General features: G+C 51.4%; 1 protein-coding gene across 7 annotated transcripts in view; it reads right to left on the bottom strand.

Annotated features, from left to right (window-relative positions):
• Positions 1–15,166, bottom strand: part of C1H10orf90 (chromosome 1 C10orf90 homolog) — a 185,414-nt gene that overhangs the window by 157,631 nt on the left and 12,617 nt on the right. For 5 of the 7 annotated variants that reach the window (XM_040272139.2, XM_040272141.2, XM_040272146.2 and 2 more), the window contains exon 2: positions 6,622–6,694. In XM_040272139.2, coding sequence (XP_040128073.2) covers positions 6,622–6,694 — 73 coding nt within the window. The other 2 variants (XM_078024348.1, XM_078024360.1) reach the window with 2 other exon arrangements.

Here is a 15,166-nt window from a genome sequence, read left to right as displayed (position 1 = left end):
GGTATTGCCCTTGAACAGGCAGCAGGCTGACGGCAGGGCCAGTAGCATCTGGGGACGTGCCTTCCATTCTCAGGACACCTGGCTGAGGCTCAGCAGGTGGACCAGATTCACTGAGGAGAAGGAGCAGGCCGCAGAGCTTGGGCGGGCTGCACAGGTGTCCAGGGGGCACTGGGGCAGAGGAGCAGGAGGCGATCCACGCACAGAGCCCGGGTCTCAGGGCCTTTTGGACCTCTTATTCCCAGGGCAACTGGACGGCATGGAAGGGCTTTAAGTAGACTGTGGCATGGCCTGAGGAGGCGCGTCCACCCCACATCCATCTCACTGTCCAACTTTCCCACACCTGGTTCAGGTCCTGTGACCAGCTCCTCATGTGCATACGAGGCAGGAACTGTGCTCACACGCCTCCGAGGAAGCGATGGAGTCCACCGGATGCACTTCTGTGGGACAGAAGCCACACAGACTGGGAACTTGCAGCTGGGCTCTGTGCTCAGCGCACGGTTCCACCAACAGTCTGTTAAGTTGGTTATGTGCTGGGAAACGGGCAAAGAGGAAGCCGGAGGCCAATCTCAGGGAAGAAGAGCTCCTCGTGGCTATACACACAGGTGAGGGCAAACCCAGGGGGAGGCCCGCGGGGGCTCAGCAGCATTCAGGAGGAGACGTGGGCACAAGGGCTCCTCCTGAGGGAGTGGGGGACTCGCTCATCACGGGGTGGCCTGGTCTGCTCTCTCCCTGTATGTCCTCCTCCGAGGGCACAACATGCCCACGTGAGCCTCTTCGCGTCTCCACAGGGAGGACGGAGTGTGCTTCATTCTTCTGTGGTCGGAGAAGTGGTGCCAGCCTCTCCTCCTCCACTTTCCAGAGCAGGGTAAACGTGGGCAGAGGAAGCACCCAGCAGACCCACAGTGGCCACTAAAGGGAACCTTTGTCCCCCTGGACAAAAGAGGCCGAGTCGTGGGTCAGGAGCCTGAAGCACGGGATAGATTCCTGGGGAAACCCCAGCACGGAGGCCATCCCTGCCTGGCTCTGGGCCTCTGCCACACATCGGGCTCCCTCCTGCCCTGTGGGCTGGCCCTGGGGTCAGGAAGACCCCTGACACAGAAATGGCACCAAGAAGCTGCTCGGTTCAAACCATGCCACCCTAGCCAGGAAGCCACTTCTCACACTGACGCCTGAACTTGGGGATGTGGTGAGGAGGGCAACCAGGTCCCGTCCTCAGAGCCCCCCCGCCCCGCCATGGAGAGAAGGAGGAGGGCTAGGGCCGTGGCCCAGCAGCACCAGGAGGACTCTGACGGCAGGGCAGAGGCGGGGCAGGGAGCCAATCGGAGGAAGCTTCTGGCAAAGGGTGGCTTTAACAATGACAATCCACAGTGGACGGGCAGGCAGAGGAGCCTCTGGACAAGGAGAGAGCCCACGGAGGGGAGGCAGCGAGATCGGAGAGAAGTGTAGAAGCACAGGCCTGAGGCGTGCTGTGCCCAGGAGCTTCTGCTTCATCCTCTGAGGACGGCTGTGACCTCAGACCAGAGAAGCTGCACTGACTAAAGACACTGTCCTAAATTGCTCAGGAGCTGCATTCTCCCCTGGGCAGCAGGGAGTCTAGGGAGGAGGCAGGAGGAATGAAGAGCCATCAAACAGCCTGGGTATGAAAACACGATAAATCCACGTGCTTCAGCTCCAGCCCCTGAGCCTTCATAAAAGCCAGGCTTTAGGGAGGGCCAGCGGATGCGCGTCCCTCCCCTTCTCCTCTAGAGAGAAACCGCATTCCCAAGCCACTCCTGGAAGAGGGACGCGGCTCTGCTCACCTCAGGCCAGGTGCTCTGCTTCAGGAAAACAGGGCAACGCTCCTCAAAGCAGGACCAGGGGCGTGTGTTCTATTGGAAAAAAATAACTGATTCAACGCCAACCAAACCAAACGATTGCTAGGGGACAGCGAAGCCTGCTCTTGTGAAAGCTGGAATAAGGGAACCGTTATCCTCAGGTTTTAAATGAAATGTAACTACATTATCCCTCCCATCCATCAAAGGCCCACCCTTTAAAACCTGCCATCTGTAAAGGTCGGGCTTAACTGATCAGGAGGAAGAAAATTTCATGCTGTCCCACTTCCCTCCTGAGCCAAGCAAGTCAGTAATTAAAAATTCCGAGAGGCCTTCATCAATCCCCATGACCTGCATTTCTGCTAACCTGTTTCCCGGGACGTGGCCCCAGTGAGGCACCTGACTCACAAATCACCCCGAGTCCCGCACCCAGCAATCTCCTCTGCAGACAGGTAGCACAGCAGTGTGGGAATGGCAAACAGAATCTTTTTATAAAGTGTAGAATCGGAATTTGAAAGGGACTTTCTACCTTCCTTCTGATTTTAAAAACAGATGTGAGTTTGGGTCGAAATAGTCATCTTTCCTAGATTTTTTTTCTCCCTTAGTGTTCCTCAGCATTCAGATCCTATTAATCATAGTAAACTGAAATTTTACACAAGCCAACAGATTTCAAAGGCCTCGCCAAAAGGTCTGTTCAACCATAAGAAATCAGCTCCCCACCCTGCCCAGTCTGGAAATTCCAAGGTGTAAGGCAGCAAATGGTCGCATGGTACAAATGGAGGAAGTAAAACCAAAACCTGGAGACAGCATTTTCTGCAGACTCCTGCCTGAGCACGGCGCATGCTCTTTGGACCCCAGACCCCACTGCTGCAGCCTCTCCAACAGAGCCTACTGCCCCATGGAGACCAAGAATCCTGAGCCCTCTCTGTGTCCGGGAGAACTGAGGAACGAGGAAGTGGAAGAGCAGTCCTAAAGAAAACCTGACCAACGGAGAAGTCCACAGTGGCACTGAAGATACCTCGATGTGACCACCAAGGCCGGGCCAGGTCAGTGGTTCCCAGGACAACACTCTTCCTCCCACGCCACACGTGTGAGCCCCTTCAGGGTTTGAGCCTCACCCTCTTCCTCTCCTGGGGTCATCTCAGCTGACCTCGTGGTCCCTCAAACCACCCACCTGTACATGACCATCATATGCAGACCTCCGAACCTGCCCTGTCTCCCAACCTCCCACCAGACCCAACCACTTCCTGGATACTAGAGCAGGGGCCTCACTGCCTCTCACATTCCAGACCACCCAACAGCATCCCCCTTTACCCCATCACCCCTACAATTTGCATTCCCTGCCCCATCATTGAACATCTTTAACTTGTCCCTTATCCCAACAGCTGGTAGGTAATTAGGTCACTTCCTGGGGCTCTGACTGTCCACCACAGTCCCTGTCCTGGCTGGACCCCTGTCCTCCCCTGCCTGGATCAGGTCATGGACTCCAACACCTTAAAATAGTTAATGGTCCCTCTTGGCCTACTCAGTGAGTACAGATGGGAAATAAATAAATAATGCCACTAATTTGCTTGGGCTCCCCACCAAACGATAGCTTCCTAACAACACTAGCTGTGTGAGCAGCCCGGGGGCTTCCTTAAAACAGCTCGCCTTCCACCCTGGGGCTGGCCACGCATCAGCCCACCCGGAGAGCATGGCAACGTTGCTGCAGGAATGACCTCTGCAGCGCCCGCTGACCTTGAGACACCCTAAGCCTACTCACTCCTTCGGGGACAAGGGCTTGGCCCTTGGTGCCCTGTGGGGGAGCTGCCCTGCAGTTAGTCATCCACACGCTGGGTCCACGGAAGGCATGCGCCCACTATTGGCCTTGTCTCCTGATCAGAGGTGACAATGTCAAGATGGAGCAGCTCGGGACGAAGGTCCACGCTCCTGCTGCTAAGGCCCTGGAGGTCCCGGTTCCCCCACGTCTGCATCCAGCGGATCTTCCTCCCTCGACATTTACTGGTTTCCTGACAACTTCCCTTTTGTCTCTGATAATGGGTTTCTGGTCCCTGACACCCAGGATTTGACCTAAAACTCTGCTCCTGGGTTTCCCAAAGTCCCAAGAAGGCTGAGCAAGACCTCGTCCTGTGGCCTTTTTACAAGCATGGGAGCGGAGTGCCTTGGTTTTTGCCCCTCCAGGGCTGTGCAGAAAGTGGACTGCCTCTACAGCCGCATGGAGAGGCGGAACCTCCAAGAGGTGTCAGTTCACCAGGCTCCACCCTCGTGAGCAGATCAGTGCTGTTCCCGCAGGGGTGGGACAGTTATGGCAGGAATGGGTTCCTAACAAAAACTCTGAGTTTGGCCCCTCTCCCTCGCTCTCCCCACCTTGTGCAGTTGCACCACGTGATGGCTTCTACCAGGTTATGAGGCACAAGAAGGCTCTGACCATGTGCGGCCCCTCCACTGTGGACGTCCCCAGCTCCAGAACTGCACCAAATGAACCCCGTTGTTTGTAATGTGCCAGGATGTGGTGTCCTGGTGCAGCCGGAAGCAGACTGAGATGGCAGACCAGCTTCCTGATGCAAAGTCCTCCTGCTTTTCTGGGGAGAAAGCTGGGCCACCACAGGCACAGAGAGGCCCAGGAGGCTGCTCCGGCCCATGCTCTAGGAGAGGTGAGGCAGGACTCCTCCATCTCTGTTTCAGTCCTGCTCCTCCGTGCCCTCTTCTTTTCAGGGCCTCGCCTTGGACTGCTGAGTCCAGTTAACAGCCAAGAGTTCCACTGAGTCCAGTTCTATCCAGACTACTGCCAATCCGGCTTAGGGAGCATCACCCAGCCTGGTTAAGCCCCCCACCTTAGCTAGCAAGTTCTTCTTAGTAATGTCCATGTGTTAAGGTCTGTAAACAAGTCAGGATGGCGCCTGGCATTTTGCCAGAGGGAGTGGTTTGAGAAGTAACAAAAGCGAGCCATTAAGTGTGGAGATTCCTTATTGGTTGACTGATGTATCTAGTTTATGCTAATTAAGATAAGCTGTGCAAAATGTATAAATACCTCTGTTGTCCTACAATAAACGGCTCCTACTCCTGCTGTATCAACATACACAAGTTATTCGTCACCCCCGGTTATTTTGCTGCATCCATCCACTTAGTAATGTCCTCCCCTGCCCTGTGGCTACACATGCCAACCGCCTTGACTGTATCCAGAGTTGAGCGCAGCTCCCTATGCAAGTCTCGCTTCCCTGCTGAAACAACTCGAATGAAATCTGTCTTGTCTCTTCACAAGTGCCAGAGCAACTGCTAATAGGAGAAAGAACCCTAGAGGATGATGCTCTGGGCACAAGAGGGCTCTGCGGAAAGTCCACTCCAGGGAAAGCATGGTGCCATGCAGCAGGGCTCCTTGCCTTGCCCAGGACCACCCGGGGTTCAGGACAGCTTTCCACTGGACCACACTGGCAGGTTTTTGGTTTTTTTTTTAAATGCCAGGAAACTTTTCTCCCTCTCCTCCAGGGTTGCTTGGGCACACTTCCTGAACTCTGGGTCACTAACCCTAGCCTGGGAACTTGGGGACTTGGCTCCTGAGTGATTAACCTGCTGATCTCCCCTGGAGCAGCACCCACTGTGCAGGTGCCCAAGGCCATTTTGATGTGGTCCAGGCCTGAGATAAAGAGGAGCAAGGTGGCCTCATCTCAGTCACCAGGTCTGATTGCTCTTGCAGCCCCCTTGATTGTTCTAGGAAAACTCATCACTCTCTCCTGGTCCCCAGGCTCCCTGCAGGGTGCAGAGCCAGACAGGCTTCCAGGGCTGCTTCTGCTAAGCCAGGAAAGCAGCCCAGCGCAGCCACACTCCTGCCACAGACGGTGGGGGGCTAGGATTTCAAAGGGTCCACACTAAACACCTGCCACCATAAAAGACTAAGCTACAAACCACGCTTGGGGTTTCCAGGGAGGATTAAATAGGAAAGTTTCTTTCAAATATTTTTGTCCTCAGTTGACTATGCCAGTTATGGAAAGAAATTCAGTTTCCCAACATCTTTGATATAGGCAGGTGGTGGCAGGTAATGAAAAGATATAAATGTAAATGTGTGTGTGCATCCAAACATCCAAAATGTGTGTGTATATGTACACACACATACAATATGTACATATATATATACCCAAACATACATAGGTATTTTCCATCTACAACAACTCATCTGCCACATGCAAGAATCAAAATGAGGATTAACAACAAAAATTTGCCACAGTAAAACATTCTTTTAGAATTGATTTTTGCAGCGAATTGAACGTTCTACTAATCCAGTAGTCCACAGTACCATCAGAACATTTGACCCGAATCCATGTGACTTCTAATAAAAAGGGGACGGAGGGAGCTTGTTTTCACATAATTTATGTTAACAAACTTAATAAAAGTTATGAACCGTAACCATCTCGCCTAGTGTTTCTACAGTTTAATAGCTATGAATTGAAGCTTCATAAAAAACTGATTCATGAACGCACAGCCACCATGCCCCAACTGCAAAAATGTCCACTGCGCTGGGAGAAGCCACACTCACCCGACGCTCACCCCTGGAACTGCCGGCTCCAGGAGGAGCGGCCCTGTCAGGAGAGCCCCAGGTACCGCCCGAGGGACTGACAGCCCTTACCCACCGTCTGCTTCCCTGTGGACGCTGGTCTACAGCCAGGGTGGAAAGGTAAGCCATTTCAAACCTTGTGGTGCCACTGAGCTAGCATGGCATGTCTGGGAGGAACCCAGGCTCCAAAGTACATTTCATTATGAATAAAAACAGAGAGAGAAGAGGTCAGTGGGGTCCTGGCGGAGCCCTGCTCTTTACCTGCGTTCAGAAGACTTTCACCTCTTTCCCGGGAAGATCGATCTTTAGGGGATGAGAAAACCCGGCTGTGGATCTGGAAAATAAACAGAGACCATCCCCAGTTTAATATTTTTATTTGCCAGATACATAATTATCAATAATACACATTATTAAAAAAACAACAGGAACACCCACAGACTCTCTCCTTTCCCCCAAGAAAGAACGTGGAATGAATACATATTTCCACTTTCTCCTGAGTTAACTCTGTCAATGAATAAAAGATAAGTATCTGATGATTTCCAGGAGGGAGGGAGGAAAGGAGAAAAGCTGTAATCAGCCAGCATTGATTCTGCCGTGGATTTTGTTAGCAGATCAAAAAAATCACATCTAATGTTTCTGGTCCCCCCCCATCCCAGGGCTGAATGGGTGTTGAGCTAAAACCGAATGTTCAATAAATATTGATAAATCAATTAACCACAAGCAATTAAATTTCAGGAATTAGCCTGTAAGGCCCAATGAAAATAAGATTAATGTACACAAAAGTATTCTGCTATCTACACTTGTGATCAGCTGATTCTCTCTGCTGAAAGGCAAAGATTTATTCTGCAAATCTGTCGTGCTTGCTGTGAGTCTCTGGGCTCTGATCCGAGTGGCAATGGAGCTCCAGAGCCTCTAGGGCCCCATGGCCCTCCCACACCCTGTGCCTCTGGCCCCTCAGAGCACCCCACGACCTTACCCCAGGGAACATGGCTGACAAGGTCCACAGCAACTGGGCGTGATTGGCAGGGCATCCCCAGCCCAGCTCTGTCCTGAGCCCAGGTTCCCTCCTTAGCTCCCAGGCGAGGTAAGCTCACTTCTCCTTCTTGGCCCCTCCACCCAGCTCCTGGGCAACCTCTTCTGGGATGGCAGGGATGGGGGAAGCTCTAGCCATACAGCTCTTCTGTCCCAGAGAGAAGGGTGGCCCCCGACCCCATGGGGACAGACGTGGAAGGTGCTGGGCTGAGCTCGGAGGGTTCACTGCTCCTGCCACTCCCCAGCGCCCTGTCCCAGGCCTCACCCTCCTGCTCTCAGCAGCAGAGAAGCGCTGACGGTGCTGGGACTCAGCGCTCTGTGTGCAGCACCTCGCTGAGCTCTCATGGCTGTTAGAAAGACCTGCTCTCATGAGCCCTCCTGTGACAGCCCAGACAGCTAAGCTTCAGCCAACTAACAGGCCAAGGTCACCCAGCTGGGCTGAGATAAAGCTGGGACGCGGAGCTGGCCAGGCAGACCCAGAGCACCGAGCTTTCAGCCCCGTTCCAAATACTCTGTTCTTACTGTTATGTCTTGGGGTCACCACTTGTCGAGCTGGCCGGACCTGCCAGCACTCACGTAACCGTACATCCAGCGTCCTTCTCAGATTTGGCATAGACAGGCCCCAGGAAGAAGACACGAAGGGTTTTTCAGGGAGGAAAAAAGAGTGTCAAGGCATTGGAGAGCAGCGGGCATATAACATGAGCCCCAAGTTCGACAGCAGAAGAGAGTCCCAGCCCGGATGCTCGGACGGAACGCATCAGGGAGGTCTGCAGTCCAGTCGTGGGAGGCGGAAGGGGCAGGGGAACGGGGCAGGGGAACCGGGCAGGGGAACGGGCCGGGGAGCTCCTGCTGTGCTCCTCCTGGCTGCTCTTCTGGGCTCTTCTGAGGAAGGCTGCTGTGCACACTTCTCCTGCAGCTGCGTCAAATCCAGCAGTTAACTGACCTGGGAGGGGGCTTCCCAGAATTACTTCCACTCGCTTACTCCCCCTGTGCTCTGCAACCTCTGGTCAAGAGCCCCAGTCCCACTGCAGGCAGGGAACACTGGAGGGGGCTGGCTGGGACTGCAGACAGGCGCTCTCTCTCTCTCCCTGGGGCCCAGAGTTCCCTGTGGATGCAAGTTGACGAGGGCCCATGGCCTTCTGCAAATGCCTGGCTTCTCCAAAGCTGAGAGCCATCTTCTGGGGCTTCAGGCTCTGGATCTCTGAAGTTCCCAGGGATGGGTGATTCGGGGCACAGTTCAGCACCAGCTCTGTGGGAAAACTTGCTTCCTGCTCTTTGTCATCCCTTCATGCTGAAGAGCACAACTCTTCACCATCCTTACGATAGTTTCAGGAAGGACCTGGTGTCTCCCCTGCCAATCCTGTGGATGACTGGGCACCTGTCTCCTGGCCACACGCCATGTGTGAACTTCCCCTCGCCTTGACTGTACACATGCTTACCCACCCCAGGGCCTCTGCACACCTCATTACATTACTGCAGCCTATTTCCCTGGTCCTCCTCTGGGTCTCAGCTCCCATGGCCTGACCATGTGAGTCTCTCCTGACACCACATTCAGAACCAGGGCAGGTTCTGATTTACAAGCTTTTTCTTTTTCCTTCAGAGAACGTGCCTCAGATTGTAAGTACAGTGATGTGAGTCTGCAGCCGAGGCCCACTTCCCCGCCACTAGAACCCCTGTTGGAGCAGAAGCAGTTACACTGTCCTCGCCCAGGACTCCCAGCTCCTGATATAGGGCGGGACACGTGGGGAGCCCTTAGTAAATATTTGTTGGAAAAAAATTAAGGAATGAATGAGTAAATAAATACATGAATAAATAAAAGCAAAGCCTCTTACGTAGGGAACATCTTGCCCAGAGCCCCTGGAGCCCACCACCCTGGCTTCTGGAGCTCTGTACCACCCAGGGTCCAACACGTCCACCCATGTCCAGCTCTTTCCCAGCCTCCTTCTTACATCTTATTTTGAGACGGGTCTTGCTAAGTTGCCAAGGCACCTGGGAGTAGTCCACAGTCTCTGCCCACCCGCCTCAGTCCTCAGCTTGCCAGGGTCTGAAATGAGCCACCCTGAGCCCCAACCCTGAGGCTCCTCTTGCTCTGCCACTCGGCTGCTAGCTCCAATGGACGGCTTCTACTGACAGCAACCATGGGTTGGTTCCATAGCTTAGCTATTGTGAATTGAGCTGCTATTAACTTTGATGTGGCTGTGTCACTGTAGTACGCTGATTTTAAGTCCTTTGGGTATATGCTGAGGAGTGGGATAGCTGGGTCAAATGGTGATTCCACTCCAGGTTTTCTGAGGAATCTCCATACGGCTTTCCAAAGTGGTTGCACCTATTTGCAGTCCCACCAGCAGTGTATACTTTTCCCCCACATTCCACCAACATTTACTGTTACTGTATTTTTGATAATTGCCATTCTGATTAGAGTGAGATGAAATCTCAGTGTAGTTTTAATTTGCACTTCTCTAATTGCTAGAGGTGTTGAACATTGTTTCATACATTTGTTGACTGATCATATTTCTTCTGTGAAGTATCTGTTCGGTTCTATGGCCATTTATTGACTGGATGATGATGATGATGATGATGATGATGATGATGATGATGATGATGATGATGATGATTTTGGTGTTAAGGTTTTTGAGTTTTCTATATGTCCTGGAGATTACTGCTCTATCTGAAGTGCTGGTGGTAAAGATTTCCCCCCATTCTCTTCATGCTGTGAAGAACTTCACTCCAATCTCTGGTGAAGATATAAACAGAGTGACCTTGGTTCTAAAGTAAGAGAACATCAGAAGTAAGAGAACATCGGAAGACCTCCACCTTGCAGTGGGCATGTGATCTACCCTGTGTACTCCCCTGTTTGGAGGGATGCATGGTCCTCCACTGTACCCCAGCCTGCCACCAGTAAGGAGGGAGTAAGAAAATGTCCTCCAAGTTCTTTCTCTGGGACTGGTTAACAGTGCTGGGGATGTGGGCAATCTTAGGGTTGAAGTCCATCTCAGGTGCCCAGCCCAGCAGCTGTGATGGACAGCCTCAGTGAATGCTTGCAGAAAAAGGAGGAGGGAAAGGAAGAAAAGGAGGAGGAAGGGAAGGGAGAGGCAGAGGGAAGGGGGGGGGGGTACAGGGAGGACACCCGCCCCTGGCCTGCAATGCCTGGAGTTTGTGTGTCACTCTTTCTGCAAGCAGGAATACTGGCTCCCACAAACCAGCTATTGCTCTAGCTGCTGCAGTGCACAGCACAAAGGGAGCTCCTGATCACCCCAGGCCACTTCCTGAGTGATCAAGTGACTTCTAACTCACTCCTTTCAAGCCTGTCAGCGTTACATCTCTGAAGCATGGCATGTCACTTAGTGAAAGAACAGTAATCTACCAAAGCCACACAACGGGGAAAAGACAAAGCCTCTTTTCAGCTGCCAGTGGCCCAGGGCCTGTTCAGCCTGAGGTCACAGGAGGAACCCTCAGGGCTTGCAGGAACCACCTCAGGCATCCTCTGGCCACTCAGAAGGGGGCAAAAAACTGCCAGCTCCAAGTACAGTTGGGAGGTTGAGAGGCAGAGAGGCTAAGCACCAGGTCCTCGGCCACACACACCCAGTGAGCAAGAAAAGGAGCTCAGACTGGAACCCGGGCACGAGGCTCCCACCTTGGGACAGAAAACCACAACTAGGACCAAGCCCCTTACAAGGACCTGAGGCTCTTTAGTAGCGCGGGACGCTCTTGGTGGCAAAGTCCCTCAGTAAGTTTCGATTCTCCAAAGTCCATGAGAAGCAGCCTGGACACAGAGTTCTTCTATTTTATTTTTTTTTAATTATTGTAAAAAAAACAAACGAGGGCCCAGAGAGGGTAAGAGATGCAAGTGCTCAGGAACAAGAAGACAGTGGCTCTGTCTTGTACACCCCCCTTGGCCTCTCCCACTGCATCGCCTGCCCCTCACCGAGCAGGGCATTTCCTCCTAGCGCCACCCCACAGGAGTTCTGGGGTCAGACTTGGTGGCTGCTAGGACAACAATGACATCTCTTGGACGGAGCGTCTCAGGTACTGTAACGGGGAACCGCGTGTGAGACTCAGTGCTCGCTGGAGCAGCTTCCACATTCTCTAACTTCATCTCCCAGAACCTGCCAGAGCAACTGCTCCAAAGAACATTCACGTTCTGGTTCAGCTGCTCTATGGTTTCTGCCCTCTCTTCAGGATGCTTCACTCTGGATCCACAGCTCTTTATCTGCAATTCTAAAACGCACAGGACTCTGAAATCCAAGGATTTTTCTCCTGTGTTTGTAGCAAATTAATCTGACAGCAGAACCTTAACTGAGGTAACCCGAGGCTATTTATAATATTAATTTATTCCATTTAGTGTGAATATTCATAAATTTTATTGCAAAAACATCAGTGAGCTTAATTACAAGTGCCACCTCAGATCCCACTGGAGATATTGCACAGACTCATCTTGGTGAAATCTAAAGGGCTACTGTTGAGTCCTGTTCAGTCTACAGAGTTTAGCATGCAGGATTGCAGATCAGTATGATGGGCATTTGATGAACACTTGTCACCAGACCCAGGCCTTAGATTTTTCCCCATGCTCCCTCAGTCAGTCCTGATAGCAGCCCCAAAACATGGGTGTCCCCTGAATGTTACAGATAGAGACACTAGTCACTTGCTCTGAGGCACGGATCTGCTAAACCCAGAGCCAGAGAAGCCGCATCTTGATTAAAATTCTACCACTTTACCCCTCACACTGCAGTACTTGGGCCTTCCTTCCCAACTAGTGTGAGTGTGTGTGCATGTGTGTATGAGTGTGCAAGTGTATGCACTTGCCTGGTCAAGGTCGAGAAGTTTCCTGGGTTCCTTAGGTCACTGGGCTAGCAAATCAGGGACTGAAACTTCATACACCCAGGAAAGAAGAGAGGAGAGAAAATAGCTGGGAGTTTCCAGGGCTACACAGAGCTCTGCTGCCAAGACCACCAACCCCTGCAAATCTGCTCTCTGGACGCACCATGCATGGTTCACAGGGAAACAGGAGATCTCAAATCTACTTGCATCCGAGGGAGCCAAAGACCAAGGGTGGACGTGGGGCTGGGTCTTCTCTTGGGAACAATGATCTGCATTGTTGGAATCCAATGAAAACAAGGAGATCTCTTTTCAGGACCCAGATGCCTTCTCCTGGCGATGCAGGAGGTTCCACAAGGGGGCAGACAGCTCGTGGGTAGATGGGTCCATGTTGGATGGCTGTTAGTACAGACTCTTTTGGGAATGGTGCACACCTTCCAACACCAATCTGGATGCATGACTGATCTTTGCCAGTGCTACGCATTTGTTTTCAATCTTCTGAACTCTCTTCTGCAATGATAATGAATGTCAGACAGTGTATTTTCAGGTTAATGCAACCCTGCACCTCTAATAACTCAAAACGGAGATTTATCTCTCCACCATGACTCCCTCTTCATGCTTCAGCTCTTCGTGTTTACATCTGGTTTAACTTTTTCTAATCTAAAATAAATCAGCATGAAAAGCATTAGATTTTTCATTTAGATTCTCAATTGCTTTTTATTACTGAGATAATGTCCCTTATCTGATTGCAAACGGTGGGATTGTTCCCTTGTTAGGATCTGAATGAGGATGCCACAGTTCAGTCTTTCCGACTCTCCTTGTTCTCCTTCACTCTTGTTTTCAAGGGTAGTGAGTATCTGCTGGGGTTCTGATTGGAACGAATCCACCTGTGAAGAGGCTATGTTACCCCATCATTCCTTCTCTTGAGAGGTCTACCGCGAGTTCTCTCTTCAGTTTCCCCCAGGGTAACTCCAGGACCACAGCACCCATCTGGCTGCAGGTACAAAGGAGGCCACAGGAATGAGGCACTTGGCTGGAGGGTCTGTGCAAGCCTCAGGCATGGGGAGGGGACAGTGACTCCCAAATGTGGGCATGTTAGTTACCCAGTTACAAAGCCAAAATTTACCCAACTGCCCTGTGTATCAGAGAGGTGGGTGTATATCAGAGAGGTAGGTGTATATCAGAGAGGTTGGGGTATATCAGAGAATAAGGGGTATATCAGAGAGGTAGGTGTCCCCTGACTTCTTAAGTGTTCCTTCCAGCATGTTCTGTCATGTTTCCTACCATTTGCAAAATGTCCAGAAACTGAGTCTGTTCCCTGGACCACGTGGAATCTTTCCCTGGTGATTGTTCGCCATGGCCTCCCACTTTCCCTCCATCAGAATCCTGCACAGTGTGAGCTACTTAAGACTCAATATGCTAAAGTCCCCTTGACTTTGGAACCCCTCAGCAAGTTCGGAGAATTCAATAGCTCACTCAGCTCTACAACTTTAACTCGAAGGTTGTTTTTCTTCTTTCAAAGCAATGCAAACAGAAAGAAAAACATCACCAAGAAGGATGAAGGTGCTTCTGGTCCCTTGGCTCACCCACTCCCACGCAGCTCCTTCCTGGCCCAGGGCAAAAGACTTAAGATTCTACACGATATATATATATATATAATTCATACTGGTGGCTGCATTTTGTGACTTTTTTTTTCTCAACCAGACTGACAGCAACCTAAAAGGTGCCCTCTATACTTGACTGTCACATCTTCTGCTAATTGCAGGATAACCTGATCTGGTCCTCAATGGCTCTGTCACTGCTGCACCACAGAGTGCTAAACGCTTCGTAAGCATCGTGCAATCTCCATGGCAACTCTAGGAGGAAGGGTCTACTCCAGTCTCGACTTCAGGGCAAGGAAGAGTATCCTTGGTATTATTATTCATAAGAATAGCAGCTGTGATCAACAGCTAAGTGTAAGAGGCTAAGCACGCACGCTAAGCACTTTCCACAGGCGACCTTTATCTGTGCCCACAGCAGGACTTGAGAAAGGTACCTTGTGGCTCCATTTGATATAGAAGCTACTGACACTGGAGAAGGCACAAATTCACGGAAAGTCACCAAGTTAAAACTGGCAGATCCAGCTATACCTGCATCAGGGACCAAGCTGTCAGCCCTTCGCTGCCTCAAGAGAACATTATGGATTTAATTGAAATGTTCATACTCGTAAGAGAAACCTATCACAGCACAAAACCCTGCTCACTGCGGGATTTCCATCATGGGACATTCCAGAACAGTCAAGATTCTGGCAGCAGCAGGTGGGTCAATGGGGGCCAGGGGCTAGGTTGGGAGGGCTCCCAGGGTACAGGGCGCAAGGGGACCTCTGAGGTTGGTGAAGATGTCCTAGATGGCGATTTGGTACTGGTTATACCACCATCTGCACCTGCCAGAAGAAAATGAGCTGCTCCTTTTAAATGTATGAATATTTATGAATGTAAATTTTACCTTAATAAGGCTGGCTTTTTAAAAACACTGACTTAGCTTAGAGTTGCACTTCAACAAGCCCATAGTACAAGAAATAAGACCCAGGAACTGCCCTCAGGGATCTCAGGGATCTCGCCATCTGGTGCAAGAGCCCACACAGAGACGGTCTCACACACTTAGAATTGTGTTCTTTAAGCACAAGCAAGGGCAGGGCCAGCTTCATGGTGTGGGACTTGTGTATTTGCGCAGGTGGCCCATGTACTTGGATTCATGTCCCCATCTTGAATGGTTTTTTATTGTGGTAAAATATGCATAACAGAAAGTTCACCATGTTCACCATTTCGGTGTATAGTGATGCGCACTCACAGTGCTCTGTGATCACACCGCTATCCACCTGCAGAACTCCTCATCTTCTGAATGGAACCTCTGTACCCACTATAGTAGCCCCCCCACCCCCTCCCACAACATATAGCCTCCCTTCTTTCTGTCTGTGAAA

Source organism: Ictidomys tridecemlineatus, chromosome 1 (genome assembly GCF_052094955.1).
Source record: "Ictidomys tridecemlineatus isolate mIctTri1 chromosome 1, mIctTri1.hap1, whole genome shotgun sequence".
Taxonomy (NCBI): Eukaryota; Metazoa; Chordata; class Mammalia; order Rodentia; family Sciuridae; genus Ictidomys; species Ictidomys tridecemlineatus.
The sequence above is the reverse complement of the archived record's forward strand: the minus strand, read 5'-3'. Positions and strand labels throughout refer to the sequence as shown.